Raw genomic sequence first — 22,376 nt, forward strand, 5'->3', positions numbered from 1 at the left:
CATGAGTACATGCGTATATACCTACACACGCACAAGTCAATATACTGTGTAGATCACACAGCGCTCATACTGTACATGTGACTGCAGTATTTAGCTTTATTGTCCCGTGTGTACACATGCTCGCAAAAATGCATGCCTGAGCCCACGTACGTTACAGACACACTTTCGTACGGTACACACTAATGTGTCTTGAACATAAACATATCATTTAAGACACACACACACACACACACACACACACACACACACACACACACACACACACACACACACACACACACACACACACATACAGCGTGTCCTTCCAGCGCGCTCCTCTGCTACATAATGCTGGTCTGAATTGTTTTTTACTGTTATGTAAATGTGTGTTTTGTTGCATGCTCATGTCCTTGCTCTGCCGGTACAGCACTATAGCAGAGGAGATAGGGGTGAAGGAGGGAGGGGAGGGGAGGGGTGGAGGGAGGGAGGGAGGGAGGGAGGGAAGAGGGAGGGCTGGGCTCTACTCAGCAGGATTTCGGCCTCCTCCATCACAGTGGTGCTGTACGTCCCGTCCCGCCTGCTATTTAAGGAGGCTTCACAGAGCCATCTGTCATATTAGAAACAATACGCCACACGCCGAGCCGCTGTCGGGCATTCAGAAACCTTGTATCTCCATTTTTCAGCTTTTTGTGCGCGTATGTTATGTTAAAAAAAAGAAAATAAATCACACTCGTGTGAAGTGAGGGGCGCTCTTATCCAGGTTACCAAAGACGTTAAGACGAGGTATGATGAATTAGGCTTAATCTAGAGTTTAAAATGATTATTTTTTTACCTTGATTTCACTTTTCGCTTACCATCCATGTCGGAAACAGCCAAAATCCGAAATCTTCCGTTCACGTCTTCACGTGCACGCAGACTTTATTGCCTTTTGGCTCATAATGAGATAAACTACGATGTTCGGGGCGTTATAAAACATTCAAGTACCAAAAGTAAAAGTAGTCATTGTGCAGAATTGAGTTTGAAGATCGGCTATTTTCAAATAGCCAAAACGTGTAGGTTGAAGTGGTTAATGTATGTTTTGTAATAATAATCAACATCTACAAAGTAAATAGTGAATAAAGTTTTCAAATAGTAAAGAGAGAGAGAGAGATCCTCTCTCTCTCTTTAGTAAAATCCTAAGTGTTAATTTATTCATTCGTAACTCTGATTGTGTACAAAATGTAACCAAACGGACAGGTCCATTTGGTTACATTCGTACACCATCAGAGTGAACTGAACACTTGAGGATTTGCCCTGCGTATAACTGTGTGTGTGTGTCTCTCTCCAGAGTAATAAAGCTGTGAATGTTCTGTGTGTGTGTGTGTGTGTGTGTGTGTGTGTGTGTGTGTGTGTGTGTGTGTGTGTGTGTCTGTGTCTGTGTCTGTGTCTGTGTCTGTGTGTGTGTGTGTGTGTTGTAGGTGGCGGCTCTGTGTCTGGGCCGGGCCGGGGCATGTGTGGTGGTCATTAAATTGTGACCCCGCCCACCCAAGACGACCCGTGTGACAACGGAACGGCCAGACCTCACCACCGCCCCAGGACCCTCTGTCTAGACCTCACCACCGCCCCAGGACCCTCTGTCTAGACCTCACCACCGTCCCAGGACCCTCTGTCAGGACCTCACCACCGTCCCAGGACCCTCTGTCAGGACCTCACCACCATCCCAGGACCCTCTGTCTAGACCTCACCACCGCCCCAGGACCCTCTGTCTAGACCTCACCACTGTCCCAGGACCCTCTGTCTAGACCTCACCACCGTCCCAGGACCCTCTGTCTAGACCTCACCACCACCCCAGGACCCTCTGTCTAGACCTCACCACCGCCCCAGGACCCTCTGTCCAGTGTCCAGACCTCACCACCGCCCCAGGACCCTCTGTCCAGACCTCACCAACGCCCCAGGACCCTCTGTCTAGACCTCACCACCGCCCCAGGACCCTCTGTCAGGACCTCACCACCGCCCCAGGACCCTCTGTCTAGACCTCACCACCGCCCCAGGACCCTCTGTCAGGACCTCACCACCGCCCCAGGACCCTCTGTCCAGACCTCACCACCGCCCCAGGACCCTCTATCCAGACCTCACCACCGCCCCAGGACCCTCTGTCTAGACCTCACCACCACCCCAGGACCCTCTGTCTAGACCTCACCACCGTCCCAGGACCCTCTGTCTAGACCTCACCACCGTCCCAGGACCCTCTGTCAGGACCTCACCACCACCCCAGGACCCTCTGTCTAGACCTCACCACCGGCCTAGGACCCTCTGTCTAGACCTCACCACCGTCCCAGGACCCTCTATCCAGACCTCACCACCGCCCCAGGACCCTCTGTCTAGACCTCACCACCGCCCCAGGACCCTCTGTCTAGACCTCACCACCGTCCCAGGACCCTCTATCCAGACCTCACCACCGCCCCAGGACCCTCTGTCTAGACCTCACCACCGCCCCAGGACCCTCTGTCTAGACCTCACCACCACCCCAGGACCCTCTTGTCCAGCTGGCGTTGAGTGCTCACCGTGAGTGACAGGCAGCGTGTCCATCCAGCCACAGCCAGGAGCTCAAAGTCACAGTCATCAAAATGAACCAAATGTGTACTTTCTTTTTGAGGGGCACTAGCCCCTCCTATGCCCAGCTTTGTGGGTATGTGTGTGCGTGCGTGCGTGCGTGCGTGCAGACATGCAAATTTTAGCGATGATTTGATTGGCTGATCACCCCACAGCGATCATTTGATTGGCTGAGCAAAGTACATATTGAGGATAAAAAGTGAGGGCAGGAAATTGAAGACGCCAATTGTGATTGGCCGGAATGTGATGATGTGTGATGATGTTTGATGTATGGTGATAAGAGCGCCCCTCACTTCACACCAGTGTGATTTTTTTTAGACAAAGCCCCAGAGGAAAAATGTACTGTCCTAAAACAAATTCATATGAAATCAAATGTTACGGTTATGGTTTGCTTGACGGTGGGTTTGTGACCAACTCGCTGGATGTAAGAAATCTAGATGAATTCCACTCAGTGACCGGGCACCGCGAGCCATGTCTCCTTCCAAGTGTTTCAATGCAAACTGCTATTATGACATAATATTTTCAGTATCGTATACAAATAATGCTTTGACACTCAATTGAGGTGTTAAAAGGTCGATGAATCAATCAATGGGACCAATATAGCCCAATAGTCATTTGTATTCTAATTCACTTCATGGTCTAATTTAATTATTAGACTATATTATTGCTTATCAGAAAATTCACTTGGACTTTTGGATGGAAACATGACTTCCATAAAAACACAACTCTCTCTCACGCACACACACACACACACACACACACACACACACACACACACACACACACACACACACACACACACACACACACACTTAGTATGCACTATTTTTGTTAATGTATTTATTTAAAGAATGAAAGAGAGAAAAGAAACAACAGCCTTTACTACCTTATTTAACATACTCAGTGTAAAGGCCCTTACATATAATTATCACCTCAAACTGGAGTCTCTCTCTCTCTCTCTCTCTATCTCTATCTCTATCTCTCTCTCTCTCTCTCTCTCTCTCTCTCCCCCCCCCCCCCCCCCCTCTCTCTCTCTCTCTGTCACTCTGCTACTCCAACATATCCAATGTTATTTTATGCTCCAGATCTGAAGTTACTCTCTTTATTTCTCCCTCCCTCTCCCGAACCCCTCTTTCTCTCTCTCTCTCTCTCTCTCTCTCTCTCCCCCCCCCCCCGCTCTCTCTCTCTCTCTCCCCCCCCCCCCCTCTCTCTCTCTCTCTGTGCTATATTTCATCTTATGACACCTAGATACAAATCATGTGTACTGTAAGTGTAAGTAATATGCAAACTGTGCACTTATTTTTCAACTGTTACCAAACCACTTTTCTTTCACAGCCTCTTTTCTGTTAGTGTTTTCAACACTCAGGTTTTTAAATGTGAAGCACATGGTTTTGCAAACAACATTTTAGATTGTTCCAACACTACTTGTTTTTTACATGGAAGGAGTTTTCTCTCTGTCAGCTTCCCTTCACTATGCTCTGGATATTTATGTAATGCGTGCGTGCGTGCGTGCGTGCGTGCGCGCGTGCGTGCGTGCGCGCGTGCGTGCGTGACTGTGTGTGTGTGTGTATGTGTTCAGGGACCATGAAATAGGTAAAAAAATGTTTTATCTCAAATTAGAATCTTCCCACTACCTCTGCTTTCTCCTTAACACCATGTTCCATCTTGTCCCTACACACACACACACACACACACACACACACACACACACACACACACACACACTCTGCAGCACAAAATAGAAAGCTTGCTGTGTATGGTAAGGAAAGTGACTTTATTAGCATTTTCAAAATTGAGTCTGTTGTGTTGTTCTGTTTGATGTCTGAGATCAAAGGCCTTCGTGTGTACGAGAGGTTGATGAGTATCCAGACAGAGCATCATAGATGAGGAGAAAGTACAAATGTAAAAGTTGAATCAATACTGAGGGTTTTTACTATGGGGAGCCAATTTACTGCACAATTACGCCAAAGCTTCACCTGCTGCGCTGCGTTGCGTTGGGCGTGGGAGCGAATGCAACGCTGCACAATGTTGGCAGTGGAGCACCCTTCATTGACCATGACCTGAGGACGATTCTACAAATGCTTTCTAAATCCTGACAGTTTTCTGAAAACCCTATGTTTCTAGGACCCCCAAAATTATATGTAATTGGACGCCGACCCCCATCTGAAAATATGTAGTTCCAGCGACCCTCCCAGAAGCAAAGATTTGAGTTAAAATGTTTGCTCTAAAAGAATATATTCAGAGATCTGCGCCACATTTTCACCATTTTTCAAAGTGCCTCGCTAGGAGCTTGTAGATCTGCTATTTTTCATTAGCTAAAGTATAACACAATGCTTCAAACACCAAAATGGGTTAAGCAGGTGCCATGCTGTCTCTTTTACTGCTTATATTTCCCTTGTTTACTGCTGCAGTTTGTATCTGGTGTGTGCGTGTGTGTGCAGCGTGCGTGTGTGTGTGTGTGTGTGTGTGTGTGTGTGGGGGGGGGGGGGGGTGCATGTGTCTGATGTGCACCAAGCAAACTTCTGACAGTGAGAGGTGAGGCAGGCATATGTAGTGACAGATATAGAGCTACTGTACAGCCCTTGGGATGCACACACACACACACACACACACACACACACACAGACACACAGACAGACACGCACAGACACGCACAGACTCATGCCGTACAGTACACAGCCTCCTGCCAAAGTGCAGACAGACAAGCAGGCGCGGCTGTGGAGGGATGTTGTTTCTGGGAGTCCAATGCCCTGCTGTATGTCTGACACTTGTTTTCTCCCTTCCAAAGGCTCCCGTTTGTTCATTTGTCAAGTTAGATCACAAGCAGCAGAAGTGTGTCATCTCCGCTGCGTGGGCTACACGTGTTCACCAAATTATGTAGGGCTCAGAGTCATGGCAGAACACACGCAACAGACAGACATTCCAAAAACCCACCGACAAATATATCCAGTGTGGACATTGTGTATAGATGGATGCCCGTGGATCCTGTATGTAGTCTTATATTGTATTATGCTGTATATATGATGCAGTACTCATGAAATATATATATATATATGTGTCTGTACAGTACTGTATGTTGTTTATCTTTTTGTATTGTAAACTGAGATGGCGACGCATTGTAACAAGATAACTTTCAAGCCGGTGTCCCTACTTTGGGCATGCCATTATTGGTGAAAGATGTTAACCTAATTTCAAAGATAGCAAAAATAGCAGATGTACAAAGGAGCTTGTACAGAGCTTGTACATCTACTATTTTCGCTATTTTTGGCATTTTTTAATGACTTCTGTCATACTGTATATAGCCTTTGCCCAGTACGATGCAATGTTGTAGCTATTATTTCTTATGCTGCTCGACCATTGTCTTTTTTTGTACCTGCAATGTGTTGTTCACCCCTTTTTACAACACAACTAATGTGATGTACATGTACATGCTGTTGTAATATACTCTTATTGGTCTTTTCTACAGTGCATTAAAGTCAATATGTGAAGCACTATACTTTTCTTTCGGTGTAACAGTATTCATGTAAAACTAAAATAAGGATTAAAATACAGATGATATATCAGACATTTTCCAAGCCCTGGCCAAACCCATAAGTGGTATAAAATATGCATGAACACGTGCATGCACCATTTATGAATATATATATACACACGCACACACCGATGTTTATGTGGCACTTTTATCTCTTCCTAATGAGGACAGTAGCAGAGATGGTCTCAACTGTGTAAAGGTTTATAAGAATCATCTTGCAGCATTTATAGCTGAAGAATGAGACTGAATTAATTCCCTGAGCAGATGGCATTATATGTACCCTCATTATAGACCTACTTAGTTTGTGTGCGTACTGCGTGAGAGAGAGAGAGAGAGAGAAAGACAGAAGAAAGAGAGAGTGAGTGAGTGTGTGTGTGCGGCTGTGCACGCGTGCGCGTGCGCGTGCGTGTGCGTGTGCGTGTGCAGCGTGTGTGTTTCAAAGTTATGGTTAGTGTGCAGTACAGTATGCAGTTGTAGAAAAAGTACTCACATTTCTTACTTAAGTAAAAGTATCAATACTGTGAGGTAGAAGTACTTTGTTACAAGTTAAAGTCTGCTGTTCAAAATGTAGGCTACTTGAGTAAAAGTACAAAAGTATTGGTTTCAAAATGTACTTAAACGTACCAAAAGTAAAAGTAGGCCTACTTGTTTTGCAGAATGTCCCATTTCAAGTTTTCAAATGTATAAAAATCTTTTGAAAATATCAGATCTACAAGCTCGCAATGCAACGCATTGTGAGCTTGTAGATCGGCCGAAAATGTAAATGGCCGAAATGTATATAGGGCTGAAGTGGTTAATGTACAGTATGTTTTGTAATAATAGCCTAATGAAAATCTACAAAGTAGTAACTAAAGTTTTCACTTAAATGTACTGGAGTGAATACACATTTTTGATCTGAGATGTAGAGTAGAAGTAAAAGTACGGAAAATTTGACATACTCAAGTAAAGTACACCTCAAAATTGTACTTAAGTAAAATGTACTTGCTTTCCACCACTGACAGTATGTGTATGGTCAACATTTGCATTTTGACACTTATTAGCCCGCGGACCCCCATTTGAAAAGATATGCCAGGGACCCCCATAAGAGAAGATTTTTACAGCTCTAGCAGAGATTCTCAACCCGTTTCATTTAAAGGACCCCCAGTTTCACATGCATCAGTCTACCATTTCATGGCATTTCTATCCCCAATTTATATGGTATAATCAATGTTCATTTAACTCTGAGAGTGTACAAATGGAACCAAATGGACCCGTCCAGGGTCCATTTGTACACTCCCAGTTACAGACCCATAAGGGTCCATTTGGTTCCAAACTATCATTTAGCTGGGGACCCTCTGGAACTCCCTCAAGGACCCATGGGGGTCCCCGGACTCCACTTTGGGAACCACTGGTCCACGCAGCATTGGACAGCACTGACATGACTGAACGGTGCTCACCATTTACAGATGCTGCAGCCTGTGAGTGCTCATGCAGGCCTGCAGTAGCTGCTGTGAGTGACCCTGGGCCATGGCCAGTAGCCATGGTCAAACGATTCGCTCTTTTATTCACCACAGAGGGAACTCTAAATCACCAACCTGCTCCGACGGATCATGTCCACCAGTATTCATAACGAATCATGTTCCATCCTGACCTTGTCTGGCTTTCCTAATAACCCTGATCGAGTGTGTTCTGTGCAACAGGACAGACGAGAGAGAGATGAACGGTAGTTCGACCCGCACCTGTGAACTGCACAGTTGAGGAAGAAGTACTCAAAATCTTGACTTAATTGAAAGTTTCAGTAATGCACCACAGAAATACTCTGTTACAAGTTAAGTTCCGGAATTCAAAATGTACTCGACGACATGCAATATTATGTCGAAAAGCATGATTTTCATAATTATTATTTTTCCTGTCAACAACCATGAAAAACTACTTACTTATACAGTATTGTTTTATCCATTTGTAACTCAAACAGAGTGTACGAATGTAACTAAATGAATCTGTACTGTGTGTGTAGGCCTAATCTAATTCCAGCATTCATCATGTCAGTCAGCACTCAGGATGCACCAGCTGTGTCACCGCAGATGATAGACTGAACTGGGAAAGCCATGATATTCACCCTGTGTTTGCAATCAGATGACAAACTTTCATCAGAAAAATCAATAGTCCGCCCTATGAGACATGTCTTATTTTCCCTTCCTCTATATACTGAAATATTGCTTGTGCTTCCACACTCCACCAATTTGCTAAAGATCAATACCTTCTTGCGTATTTCTTTGGCCAGCAAATTTCAGCAGCTGCAATTAATCAGCACCACTCTTTTGGTGAAGTGAAATATTCCATCAACACACAAATATAAACACATAAATGATAGCTGACCACATGGTATGTCAACCACAGTGTAATGTCTGCTGTAAACCCAGACATTTTAATTTCAAATAAGAACTGTTTCCTAAGCAGTGGGTTGTGAGTCTCGGGACACATTTGTGGGTCGCGGACAGTACACCTAGAAACCCCATTTGAAATGTTTTATAGTTTTAGAAATATAGTGATTTAAAATTTGAGAAATTTATAATGGGGAAACTCCATTCACACGTTTTATAATTCAGCCTCCTGTGGCTGTGGACACACATGCTGGAACTTTTTACTTTGAAATGTTTTGTAGTTTCTGAGTTATTTAACTTAAACGCCCAATGCATTCTCAATGGCAATAGCACAAACTTTGGCATGCTACTAGTCCTACATACTTACACCTAGCAACCCCATTCTAGCCTACTTAGGTTCATCTTACGGTGGACATGTTTGCCTGAAAAGGAATCTTTGAAATGTTTCATCGTTTTAGAAATATAGTGCTTTCAAATTTGAGAAATTTACAATGGGGCTCAATGGCATGTCAAAAAAGCACTTTCACCTAGAAACTCCATTCACACTTTTTATTATTCAGCTTACTGTGGAGACACATGCTGGAACTTTTTACTTAGAAATGTTTTGTAGTTTCTGAGTTATTTAAGTTAAACGCCCAATGCATTCTCAATGGCAATAGCACAAACTTTGTGCTATTGCCACAATGCAGTCTGCTGTTCCCTTTGAGTACAACATTGATACAAAAATAAAATACAAAAAATAAAATAACAGGAGATTTGTCTATTGTTTCTTTTGCTGTTGTTTATCTCTAGACGTTTGAATGTTTATTAACCACAATGGAAACAAGTCTCTGGCTCTTCTGTCATTATCTATTCGGCCTTTTAAGAACAGCATGCACAGTGGCTCACTGGGTACAGAGCCTGCCTGGGAATCAGGAGGCTGCAGGTTCAAGTCCTGGCTCTGACATAGTGTCCCAAAATCACGAAAAACGACATGCTATAGTATGCCGTCCAAAACCATGAACTATAGTATGTCGTTTTTTCATGATTTTCATATTTTTTTCAAATAGTCCAAAATCACAAAAAACGACATGCCGTCCGAAAAAAATTATAACTTTGGCATGCTACTAGTCCTACATACTTACACCTAGAATCCCCATTCAAACCTATTTAGGTTCATCTTACGGTGGACATGTTTGCCTGAAAAGGAATCTTTGAAATGTTTCATCGTTTTAGAAATATAGTGCTTTCAAATTTGAGACATTTACAATGGGGCTCAATGGCAGATATTGGCACGTCAAAAAAGCACTTTCACCTAGAAACTCCATTCACACTTTTTATAATTCAGCTTTCTGTGGAGACACATGCTGGAACTTTTTACTTTGAAATGTTTTGTAGTTTCTGAGTTATTTAAGTTAAACGCCCAATGCATTCCCAATGGCAATAGCACAAACTTTGGCATGCTACTAGTCCTACATACTTACACCTAGAAACCGCATTCAAACCTATTTAGGTTCATCTTACGGTGGACATGTTTGCCTGAAAAGGAATCTTTGAAATGTTTCATCGTTTTAGAAATATAGTGCTTTCAAATTTGAGAAATTCAGAATGGGGTCAATGGCAGATTTTGGCATGTGAATTTTTTTTTTTTTTTTAAGATATTTTTTTGCGGCTTACGCCTTTTATTGGTTTTTGAAGAGACAGACAGTAGGCTGACAGGAAACGGGAGAGAGATGGGGGAAGACATGCAGTAAAGGCCGTGTCGGCCTCGGGAGTCAAACCCGCGGCACACTGCGACTGGATTACCAGTCGGGTGCCAAGACGGTTACGCCACCGCCTGGGCCGGCAAGTAAACATTTGAGTGGGGTTTGAACCCACAATCTCCAGATCATGCAGCCTGTGCTAAGTTACTGATCTTCTTGCTACCTGCCACAATTCAGTCTGCTGTTCCCTTTGAGTACAACATTGATACAAAAGTAAAATACAAAAAATAAAATAACAGGAGATTTCTCTATTGTTTCTTTTGCTGTTGTTTATCTCTAGACGTTTGAATGTTTATGAACCACAATGGAAACAAGTCTCTGGCTCTTCTGTCATTATCTATTCGGCCTTTTAAGAACAGCATGCACAGTGGCACACTGGGTACAGAGCCTGCCTGGGAATCATGAGGCTGCAGGTTCAAGTCCTGGGTCTGACATAGTGTCCCAAAATCATGAAAATATGACAAATTATATTATGCCGTCCCAAACCATGGACTATAGCATGTCGTGTTTTCATGATTTTCATCTTTTTTTCAAATCCTCCAAAATCATGAAAAACGACATGCTATAGTATGCTGTCCGAAACCATGAACTATAGTATGTCGTTTTTTCATGATTTTCATATTTTTTTCAAATAGTCCAAAATCACAAAAAACGACATGCTATAGTATGCCGTCCAAAATAAATTATAACTTTGGCATGCTACTAGTCCTACATACTTACACCTAGAATCCCCATTCAAACCTATTTAGGTTCATCTTACGGTGGACATGTTTGCCTGAAAAGGAATCTTTGAAATGTTTCATAGTTTTAGAAATATAGTGCTTTCAATTTGAGAAATTTATAATGGCAGATAGTGGCACGTCAAAAAAACTTTCACCTAGAAACTCCATTCACACATTTTATAATTCAGCTTACTGTGGAGACACATGCTGTAACTTTTTACTTTGAAATGTTTTGTAGTTTCTGAGTTATTTAAGTTAAACGCCCAATGCATTCCCAATGGCAATAGCACAAACTTTGGCATGCTACTAGTCCTACATACTTACACCTAGAAACCCCATTCAAACCTATTTAGGTTCATCTTACGGTGGACATGTTTGCCTGAAAAGGAATCTTTGAAATGTTTCATCGTTTTAGAAATATAGTGCTTTCAAATTTGAGACATTTACAATGGGGCTCAATGGCAGATATTGGCACGTCAAAAAAGCACTTTCACCTAGAAACTCCATTCACACTTTTTATAATTCAGCTTTCTGTGGAGACACATGCTGGAACTTTTTACTTTGAAATGTTTTGTAGTTTCTGAGTTATTTAAGTTAAACGCCCAATGCATTCCCAATGGCAATAGCACAAACTTTGGCATGCTACTAGTCCTACATACTTACACCTAGAAACCGCATTCAAACCTATTTAGGTTCATCTTACGGTGGACATGTTTGCCTGAAAAGGAATCTTTGAAATGTTTCATCGTTTTAGAAATATAGTGCTTTCAAATTTGAGAAATTCAGAATGGGGTCAATGGCAGATTTTGGCATGTGAACATTTTTTTTTTTTTTTAAGATATTTTTTTGCGGCTTACGCCTTTTATTGGTTTTTGAAGAGACAGACAGTAGGCTGACAGGAAACGGGAGAGAGATGGGGGAAGACATGCAGTAAAGGCCGTGTCGGCCTCGGGAGTCAAACCCGCGGCACACTGCGACTGGATTACCAGTCGGGTGCCAAGACGGTTACGCCACCGCCTGGGCCGGCAAGTAAACATTTGAGTGGGGTTTGAACCCACAATCTCCAGATCATGCAGCCTGTGCTAAGTTACTGATCTTCTTGCTACCTGCCACAATTCAGTCTGCTGTTCCCTTTGAGTACAACATTGATACAAAAGTAAAATACAAAAAATAAAATAACAGGAGATTTCTCTATTGTTTCTTTTGCTGTTGTTTATCTCTAGACGTTTGAATGTTTATGAACCACAATGGAAACAAGTCTCTGGCTCTTCTGTCATTATCTATTCGGCCTTTTAAGAACAGCATGCACAGTGGCACACTGGGTACAGAGCCTGCCTGGGAATCATGAGGCTGCAGGTTCAAGTCCTGGCTCTGACATAGTGTCCCAAAATCATGAAAATATGACAAATTATATTATGCCGTCCCAAACCATGGACTATAGCATGTCGTGTTTTCATGATTTTCATCTTTTTTTCAAATCCTCCAAAATCATGAAAAACGACATGCTATAGTATGCTGTCCGAAACCATGAACTATAGTATGTCGTTTTTTCATGATTTTCATATTTTTTTCAAATAGTCCAAAATCACAAAAAACGACATGCTATAGTATGCCGTCCAAAATAAATTATAACTTTGGCATGCTACTAGTCCTACATACTTACACCTAGAATCCCCATTCAAACCTATTTAGGTTCATCTTACGGTGGACATGTTTGCCTGAAAAGGAATCTTTGAAATGTTTCATCGTTTTAGAAATATAGTGCTTTCAAATTTGAGACATTTACAATGGGGCTCAATGGCAGATATTGGCACGTCAAAAAAGCACTTTCACCTAGAAACTCCATTCACACTTTTTATAATTCAGCTTTCTGTGGAGACACATGCTGGAACTTTTTACTTTGAAATGTTTTGTAGTTTCTGAGTTATTTAAGTTAAACGCACAATGCATTCCCAATGGCAATAGCACAAACTTTGGCATGCTACTAGTCCTACATACTTACACCTAGAAACCCCTTTCAAACCTATTTAGGTTCATCTTACGGTGGACATGTTTGCCTGAAAAGGAATCTTTTAAATGTTTCATCGTTTTAGAAATATAGTGCTTTCAAATTTGAGACATTTACAATGGGGCTCAATGGCAGATATTGGCACGTCAAAAAAACTTTCACCTAGAAACTCCATTCACACATTTTATAATTCAGCTTACTGTGGAGACACATGCTGTAACTTTTTACTTTGAAATGTTTTGTAGTTTCTGAGTTATTTAAGTTAAACGCCCAATGCATTCCCAATGGCAATAGCACAAACTTTGGCATGCTACTAGTCCTACATACTTACACCTAGAAACCCCATTCAAACCTATTTAGGTTCATCTTACGGTGGACATGTTTGCCTGAAAAGGAATCTTTGAAATGTTTCATCGTTTTAGAAATATAGTGCTTTCAAATTTGAGACATTTACAATGGGGCTCAATGGCAGATATTGGCACGTCAAAAAAGCACTTTCACCTAGAAACTCCATTCACACTTTTTATAAATCAGCTTTCTGTGGAGACACATGCTGGAACTTTTTACTTTGAAATGTTTTGTAGTTTCTGAGTTATTTAAGTTAAACGCCCAATGCATTCCCAATGGCAATAGCACAAACTTTGGCATGCTACTAGTCCTACATACTTACACCTAGAAACCCCATTCAAACCTATTTAGGTTCATCTTACGGTGGACATGTTTGCCTGAAAAGGAATCTTTGAAATGTTTCATCGTTTTAGAAATATAGTGCTTTTAAATTTGAGAAATTCAGAATGGGGGTCAATGGCAGATTTTGGCAAGTAAACATTTGAGTGGGGTTTGAACCCACAATCTCCAGATCATGCAGCCAGTGTGCTAAGTCACTGATCTACTTGCTACCTGCCACAATTCAGTCTGCTGTTCCCTTTGAGTACAACATTGATACAAAAAAAAAATACAAAAAATAAAATAACAGGAGATTTCTCTATTGTTTCTTTTGCTGTTAAATGGTAAATGGTGCATTTATATAGTGCCTTTATCCAAGGCGCTTTACATAGATTGTGCATTACATTCACCCATTCACACACACATTCATACACCGATTGCGGCGGAAGCCATGCAAGGTACCAACCAGCACATCGGGAGCAATTTGGGGTTCAGTGTCTTGCCCAAGGACACTTCGACATGTGGACAGGAGGAGCCGGGATTCGAACCGCCGACCCATGGATCATTGGACGACCTGCTCTACCTCTTGAGCCACAGTCACAGTTTATCTCTAGACGTTTGAATGTTTATGAACCGCAATGGAAACAAGTCTCTGGCTCTTCTGTCATTATCTATTCAGCCTTTTCAGAACAGCATGCACAGTGGCTCACTGGGTACAGAGCCTGCCTGGGAATCATGAGGCTGCAGGTTCAAGTCCTGGCTCTGACATAGTGTCCCAAAATCATGAAAATATGACAAAATATATTATGCCGTCCCAAACCATGGACTATAGTATGTCGTGTTTTCATGATTTTCATCTTTTTTTCAAACAGTCCAAAATCACAAAAAACGACATGCTATAGTATGCCGTCCGAAACCATGAACTATAGTATGTCGTTTTTTCATGATTTTCATATTTTTTACAAATAGTCCAAAATCACAAAAAACTACATGCTATAGTATGCCGTCCGAAATAAATTATAACTTTGGCATGCTACTAGTCCTAGATACTTACACCTAGAATCCCAATTCAAACCTATTTAGGTTCATCTTATGGTGGACATGTTTGCCTGAAAAGGAATCTTTGAAATGTTTCATAGTTTTAGAAATATAGTGCTTTCAATTTGAGAAATTTATAATGGCAGATAGTGGCACGTCAAAAACACTTTCACCTAGAAACTCCATTCACACATTTTATAATTCAGCTTACTGTGGAGACACATGCTGTAACTTTTTACTTTGAAATGTTTTGTAGTTTCTGAGTTATTTAAGTTAAACGCCCAATGCATTCCCAATGGCAATAGCACAAACTTTGGCATGCTACTAGTCCTACATACTTACACCTAGAAACCCCATTCAAACCTATTTAGGTTCATCTTACGGTGGACATGTTTGCCTGAAAAGGAATCTTTGAAATGTTTCATCGTTTTAGAAATATAGTGCTTTCAAATTTGAGACATTTACAATGGGGCTCAATGGCAGATATTGGCACGTCAAAAAAGCACTTTCACCTAGAACAGCATGCACAGTGGCTCACTGGGTACAGAGCCTGCCTGGGAATCATGAGGCTGCAGGTTCAAGTCCTGGCTCTGACATAGTGTCCCAAAATCATGAAAATATGACAAAATATATTATGCCGTCCCAAACCATGGACTATAGTATGTCGTTTTTTCATGATTTTCATCTTTTTTTCAAATCCTCCAAAATCATGAAAAACGACATGCTATAGTATGCCGTCCGAAACCATGAACTATAGTATGTCGTTTTTTCATGATTTTCATATTTTTTTCAAATAGTCCAAAATCACAAAAAACGACATGCTATAGTATGCCGTCCAAAAAAAAATATAACTTTGGCATGCTACTAGTCCTACATACTTACACCTAGAATCCCCATTCAAACCTATTTAGGTTCATCTTACGGTGGACATGTTTGCCTGAAAAGGAATCTTTGAAATGTTTCATCGTTTTAGAAATATAGTGCTTTCAAATTTGAGACATTTACAATGGGGCTCAATGGCAGATATTGGCACGTCAAAAAAGCACCTAGAAACTCCATTCGCACTTTTTATAATTCAGCTTTCTGTGGAGACACATGCTGGAACTTTTTACTTTGAAATGTTTTGTAGTTTCTGAGTTATTTAAGTTAAACGCCCAATGCATTCCCAATGGCAATAGCACAAACTTTGGCATGCTACTAGTCCTACATACTTACACCTAGAAACCGCATTCAAACCTATTTAGGTTCATCTTACGGTGGACATGTTTGCCTGAAAAGGAATCTTTGAAATGTTTCATCGTTTTAGAAATAGAGTGCTTTTAAATTTGAGAAATTCAGAATGGGGTCAATGGCAGATTTTGGCAAGTAAACATTTGAGTGGGGTTTGAACCCACAATCTCCAGATCATGCAGCCAGTGTGCTAAGTCACTGATCTACTTGCTACCTGCCACAATTCAGTCTGCTGTTCCCTTTGAGTACAACATTGATACAAAAATAAAATACAAAAAATAAAATAACAGGAGATTTCTCTATTGTTTCTTTTGCTGTTAAATGGTAAATGGTGCATTTATATAGTGCCTTTATCCAAGGCGCTTTACATAGATTGTGCATTACATTCACCCATTCACACACACATTCATACACCGATTGCGGCGGAAGCCATGCAAGGTACCAACCAGCACATCGGGAGCAATTTGGGGTTCAGTGTCTTGCCCAAGGACACTTCGACATGTGGACAGGAGGAGCCGTGATTCGAACCGCCGACCCATGGATCATTGGATGACCTGCTCTACCTCTTGAGCCACAGTCACAGTTTATCTCTAGACGTTTGAATGTTTATGAACCGCAATGGAAACAAGTCTCTGGCTCTTCTGTCATTATCTTATCAGCCTTTTCAGAACAGCATGCACAGTGGCTCACTGGGTACAGAGCCTGCCTGGGAATCATGAGGCTGCAGGTTCAAGTCCTGGCTCTGACATAGTGTCCCAAAATCATGAAAATATGACAAAATATATTATGCCGTCCCAAACCATGGACTATAGTATGTCGTGTTTTCATGATTTTCATCTTTTTTTCAAACAGTCCAAAATCACAAAAAACGACATGCTATAGTATGCCGTCCGAAACCATGAACTATAGTATGTCGTTTTTTCATGATTTTCATATTTTTTACAAATAGTCCAAAATCACAAAAAACGACATGCTATAGTATGCCGTCCGAAATAAATTATAACTTTGGCATGCTACTAGTCCTAGATACTTACACCTAGAATCCCAATTCAAACCTATTTAGGTTCATCTTATGGTGGACATGTTTGCCTGAAAAGGAATCTTTGAAATGTTTCATAGTTTTAGAAATATAGTGCTTTCAATTTGAGAAATTTATAATGGCAGATAGTGGCACGTCAAAAAAACTTTCACCTAGAAACTCCATTCACACATTTTATAATTCAGCTTACTGTGGAGACACATGCTGTAACTTTTTACTTTGAAATGTTTTGTAGTTTCTGAGTTATTTAAGTTAAACGCCCAATGCATTCCCAATGGCAATAGCACAAACTTTGGCATGCTACTAGTCCTACATACTTACACCTAGAAACCCCATTCAAACCTATTTAGGTTCATCTTACGGTGGACATGTTTGCCTGAAAAGGAATCTTTGAAATGTTTCATCGTTTTAGAAATATAGTGCTTTCAAATTTGAGACATTTACAATGGGGCTCAATGGCAGATATTGGCACGTCAAAAAAGCACTTTCACCTAGAAACTCCATTCACACTTTTTATAATTCAGCTTTCTGTGGAGACACATGCTGGAACTTTTTACTTTGAAATGTTTTGTAGTTTCTGAGTTATTTAAGTTAAACGCACAATGCATTCCCAATGGCAATAGCACAAACTTTGGCATGCTACTAGTCCTACATACTTACACCTAGAAACCCCTTTCAAACCTATTTAGGTTCATCTTACGGTGGACATGTTTGCCTGAAAAGGAATCTTTTAAATGTTTCATCGTTTTAGAAATATAGTGCTTTCAAATTTGAGACATTTACAATGGGGCTCAATGGCAGATATTGGCACGTCAAAAAAACTTTCACCTAGAAACTCCATTCACACATTTTATAATTCAGCTTACTGTGGAGACACATGCTGTAACTTTTTACTTTGAAATGTTTTGTAGTTTCTGAGTTATTTAAGTTAAACGCCCAATGCATTCCCAATGGCAATAGCACAAACTTTGGCATGCTACTAGTCCTACATACTTACACCTAGAAACCCCATTCAAACCTATTTAGGTTCATCTTACGGTGGACATGTTTGCCTGAAAAGGAATCTTTGAAATGTTTCATCGTTTTAGAAATATAGTGCTTTCAAATTTGAGACATTTACAATGGGGCTCAATGGCAGATATTGGCACGTCAAAAAAGCACTTTCACCTAGAAACTCCATTCACACTTTTTATAAATCAGCTTTCTGTGGAGACACATGCTGGAACTTTTTACTTTGAAATGTTTTGTAGTTTCTGAGTTATTTAAGTTAAACGCCCAATGCATTCCCAATGGCAATAGCACAAACTTTGGCATGCTACTAGTCCTACATACTTACACCTAGAAACCCCATTCAAACCTATTTAGGTTCATCTTACGGTGGACATGTTTGCCTGAAAAGGAATCTTTGAAATGTTTCATCGTTTTAGAAATATAGTGCTTTTAAATTTGAGAAATTCAGAATGGGGGTCAATGGCAGATTTTGGCAAGTAAACATTTGAGTGGGGTTTGAACCCACAATCTCCAGATCATGCAGCCAGTGTGCTAAGTCACTGATCTACTTGCTACCTGCCACAATTCAGTCTGCTGTTCCCTTTGAGTACAACATTGATACAAAAATAAAATACAAAAAATAAAATACAAAAAATAAAATACAAAAAATAAAATACAAAAAATAAAATACAAAAAATAAAATACAAAAAATAAAATAACAGGAGATTTCTCTATTGTTTCTTTTGCTGTTAAATGGTAAATGGTGCATTTATATAGTGCCTTTATCCAAGGCGCTTTACATAGATTGTGCATTACATTCACCCATTCACACACACATTCATACACCGATTGCGGCGGAAGCCATGCAAGGTACCAACCAGCACATCGGGAGCAATTTGGGGTTCAGTGTCTTGCCCAAGGACACTTCGACATGTGGACAGGAGGAGCCGGGATTCGAACCGCCGACCCATGGATCATTGGATGACCTGCTCTACCTCTTGAGCCACAGTCACAGTTTATCTCTAGACGTTTGAATGTTTATGAACCGCAATGGAAACAAGTCTCTGGCTCTTCTGTCATTATCTATTCAGCCTTTTCAGAACAGCATGCACAGTGGCTCACTGGGTACAGAGCCTGCCTGGGAATCATGAGGCTGCAGGTTCAAGTCCTGGCTCTGACATAGTGTCCCAAAATCATGAAAATATGACAAAATATATTATGCCGTCCCAAACCATGGACTATAGTATGTCGTGTTTTCATGATTTTCATCTTTTTTTCAAATCCTCCAAAATCATGAAAAACAACATGCTATAGTATGCCGTCCGAAACCATGAACTATAGTATGTCGTTTTTTCATGATTTTCATATTTTTTACAAATAGTCCAAAATCACAAAAAACGACATGCTATAGTATGCCGTCCGAAAAAAATTATAACTTTGGCATGCTACTAGTCCTACATACTTACACCTAGAATCCCCATTCAAACCTATTTAGGTTCATCTTACGGTGGACATGTTTGCCTGAAAAGGAATCTTTGAAATGTTTCATCGTTTTAGAAATATAGTGCTTTCAATTTGAGAAATGTATAATGGCAGATAGTGGCACGTCAAAAAAACTTTCACCTAGAAACTCCATTCACACATTTTATAATTCAGCTTACTGTGGAGACACATGCTGTAACTTTTTACTTTGAAATGTTTTGTAGTTTCTGAGTTATTTAAGTTAAACGCCCAATGCATTCCCAATGGCAATAGCACAAACTTTGGCATGCTACTAGTCCTACATACTTACACCTAGAAACCCCATTCAAACCTATTTAGGTTCATCTTACAGTGGACATGTTTGCCTGAAAAGGAATCTTTGAAATGTTTCATCGTTTTAGAAATATAGTGTTTTCAAATTTGAGACATTTACAATGGGGCTCAATGGCAGATATTGGCACGTCAAAAAAGCACTTTCACCTAGAAAATCCATTCACACTTTTTATAATTCAGCTTTCTGTGGAGACACATGCTGGAACTTTTTACTTTGAAATGTTTTGTAGTTTCTGAGTTATTTAAGTTAAACGCCCAATGCATTCCCAATGGCAATAGCACAAACTTTGGCATGCTACTAGTCCTACATACTTACACCTAGAAACCCCATTCAAACCTATTTAGGTTCATCTTACGGTGGACATGTTTGCCTGAAAAGGAATCTTTGAAATGTTTCATCGTTTTAGAAATATAGTGCTTTCAAATTTGAGACATTTACAATGGGGCTCAATGGCAGATATTGGCACGTCAAAAAAGCACTTTCACCTAGAAACTCCATTCACACTTTTTATAATTCAGCTTTCTGTGGAGACACATGCTGGAACTTTTTACTTTGAAATGTTTTGTAGTTTCTGAGTTATTTAAGTTAAACGCCCAATGCATTCCCAATGGCAATAGCACAAACTTTGGCATGCTACTAGTCCTACATACTTACACATAGAAACCCCATTCAAACCTATTTAGGTTCATCTTACGGTGGACATGTTTGCCTGAAAAGGAATCTTTGAAATGTTTCATCGTTTTAGAAATATAGTGCTTTTAAATTTGAGAAATTCAGAATGGGGGTCAATGGCAGATTTTGGCAAGTAAACATTTGAGTGGGGTTTGAACGCATCTCCAGATCATGCAGCCAGTGTGCTAAGTCACTGATCTACTTGCTACCTGCCACAATTCAGTCTGCTGTTCCCTTTGAGTACAACATTGATACAAAAATAAAATACAAAAAATAAAATAACAGGAGATTTCTCTATTGTTTCTTTTGCTGTTAAATGGTAAATGGTGCATTTATATAGTGCCTTTATCCAAGGCACTTTACATAGATTGTGCATTACATTCACCCATTCACACACACATTCATACACCGATTGCGGCGGAAGCCATGCAAGGTACCAACCAGCACATCGGGAGCAATTTGGGGTTCAGTGTCTTGCCCAAGGACACTTCGACATGTGGACAGGAGGAGCCGGGATTCGAACCGCCGACCCATGGATCATTGGACGACCTGCTCTACCTCTTGAGCCACAGTCACAGTTTATCTCTAGACGTTTGAATGTTTATGAACCGCAATGGAAACAAGTCTCTGGCTCTTCTGTCATTATCTTTTCGGCCTTTTAAGAACAGCATGCACAGTGGCTCACTGGGTACAGAGCCTGCCTGGGAATCATGAGGCTGCAGGTTCAAGTCCTGGCTCTGACATAGTGTCCCAAAATCATGAAAATATGACAAAATATATTATGCCGTCCCAAACCATGGACTATAGTATGTCGTGTTTCATGATTTTCATCTTTTTTTCAAATCCTCCAAAATCATGAAAAACGACATGCTATAGTATGCCGTCCGAAACCATGAACTATAGTATGTCGTTTTTAAATGATTTTCATATTTTTTACAAATAGTCCAAAATCACAAAAAACTACATGCTATAGTATGCCGTCCGAAAAAAATTATAACTTTGGCATGCTACTAGTCCTAGAAACTTACACCTAGAATCCCCATTCAAACCTATTTAGGTTCATCTTACGGTGGACATGTTTGCCTGAAAAGGAATCTTTGAAATGTTTCATAGTTTTAGAAATATAGTGCTTTCAATTTGAGAAATTCATAATGGCAGATAGTGGCACGTCAAAAAAACTTTCACCTAGAAACTCCATTCACACATTTTATAATTCAGCTTACTGTGGAGACACATGCTGTAACTTTTTACTTTGAAATGTTTTGTAGTTTCTGAGTTATTTAAGTTAAACGCCCAATGCATTCCCAATGGCAATAGCACAAACTTTGGCATGCTACTAGTCCTACATACTTACACCTAGAAACCCCATTCAAACCTATTTAGGTTCATCTTACGGTGGACATGTTTGCCTGAAAAGGAATCTTTGAAATGTTTCATCGTTTTAGAAATATAGTGCTTTCAAATTTGAGACATTTACAATGGGGCTCAATGGCAGATATTGGCACCTCAAAAAAGCACTTTCACCTAGAAACTCCATTCACACTTTTTATAATTCAGCTTTCTGTGGAGACACATGCTGGAACTTTTTACTTTGAAATGTTTTGTAGTTTCTGAGTTATTTAAGTTAAACGCCCAATGCATTCCCAATGGCAATAGCACAAAATTTGGCATGCTACTAGTCCTACATACTTACACCTAGAAACCCCATTCAAACCTATTTAGGTTCATCTTACGGTGGACATGTTTGCCTGAAAAGGAATATTTGAAATGTTTCATCGTTTTAGAAATATAGTGCTTTCAAATTTGAGACATTTACAATGGGGCTCAATGGCAGATATTGGCACGTCAAAAAAGCACTTTCACCTAGAAACTCCATTCACACTTTTTATAAATCAGCTTTCTGTGGAGACACATGCTGGAACTTTTTACTTTGAAATGTTTTGTAGTTTCTGAGTTATTTAAGTTAAACGCCCAATGCATTCCCAAT

General features: G+C 40.5%; 2 protein-coding genes across 3 annotated transcripts in view; one reads left to right on the plus strand and one right to left on the minus strand.

Moving 5' to 3' along the window:
* klhl5 (kelch-like family member 5) overlaps positions 1-6,134 on the plus strand; it is a gene marked incomplete at its 5' end in the record, with an annotated part of 90,603 nt that extends 84,469 nt beyond the window's left edge. The window contains one exon of one of the 2 annotated variants that reach the window (XM_079499010.1): positions 1,437-6,065. In XM_079499010.1, the coding sequence (XP_079355136.1) occupies positions 1,437-1,493 (57 nt within the window). In that variant the 3' untranslated portion in view covers positions 1,494-6,065. Of the gene's footprint in view, positions 1-1,436 lie in introns of both variants that reach the window. The other variant, XM_079499009.1, reaches the window with a different exon arrangement.
* rfc1 (replication factor C (activator 1) 1) overlaps positions 1-22,376 on the minus strand; it is a 63,794-nt gene that overhangs the window by 19,090 nt on the left and 22,328 nt on the right. The gene's annotated exons all lie outside the window — the stretch shown is intronic.

Source organism: Electrona antarctica (assembly GCF_951216825.1).
Source record: "Electrona antarctica genome assembly, chromosome: 4".
NCBI classification, from domain to species: domain Eukaryota; kingdom Metazoa; phylum Chordata; class Actinopteri; order Myctophiformes; family Myctophidae; genus Electrona; species Electrona antarctica.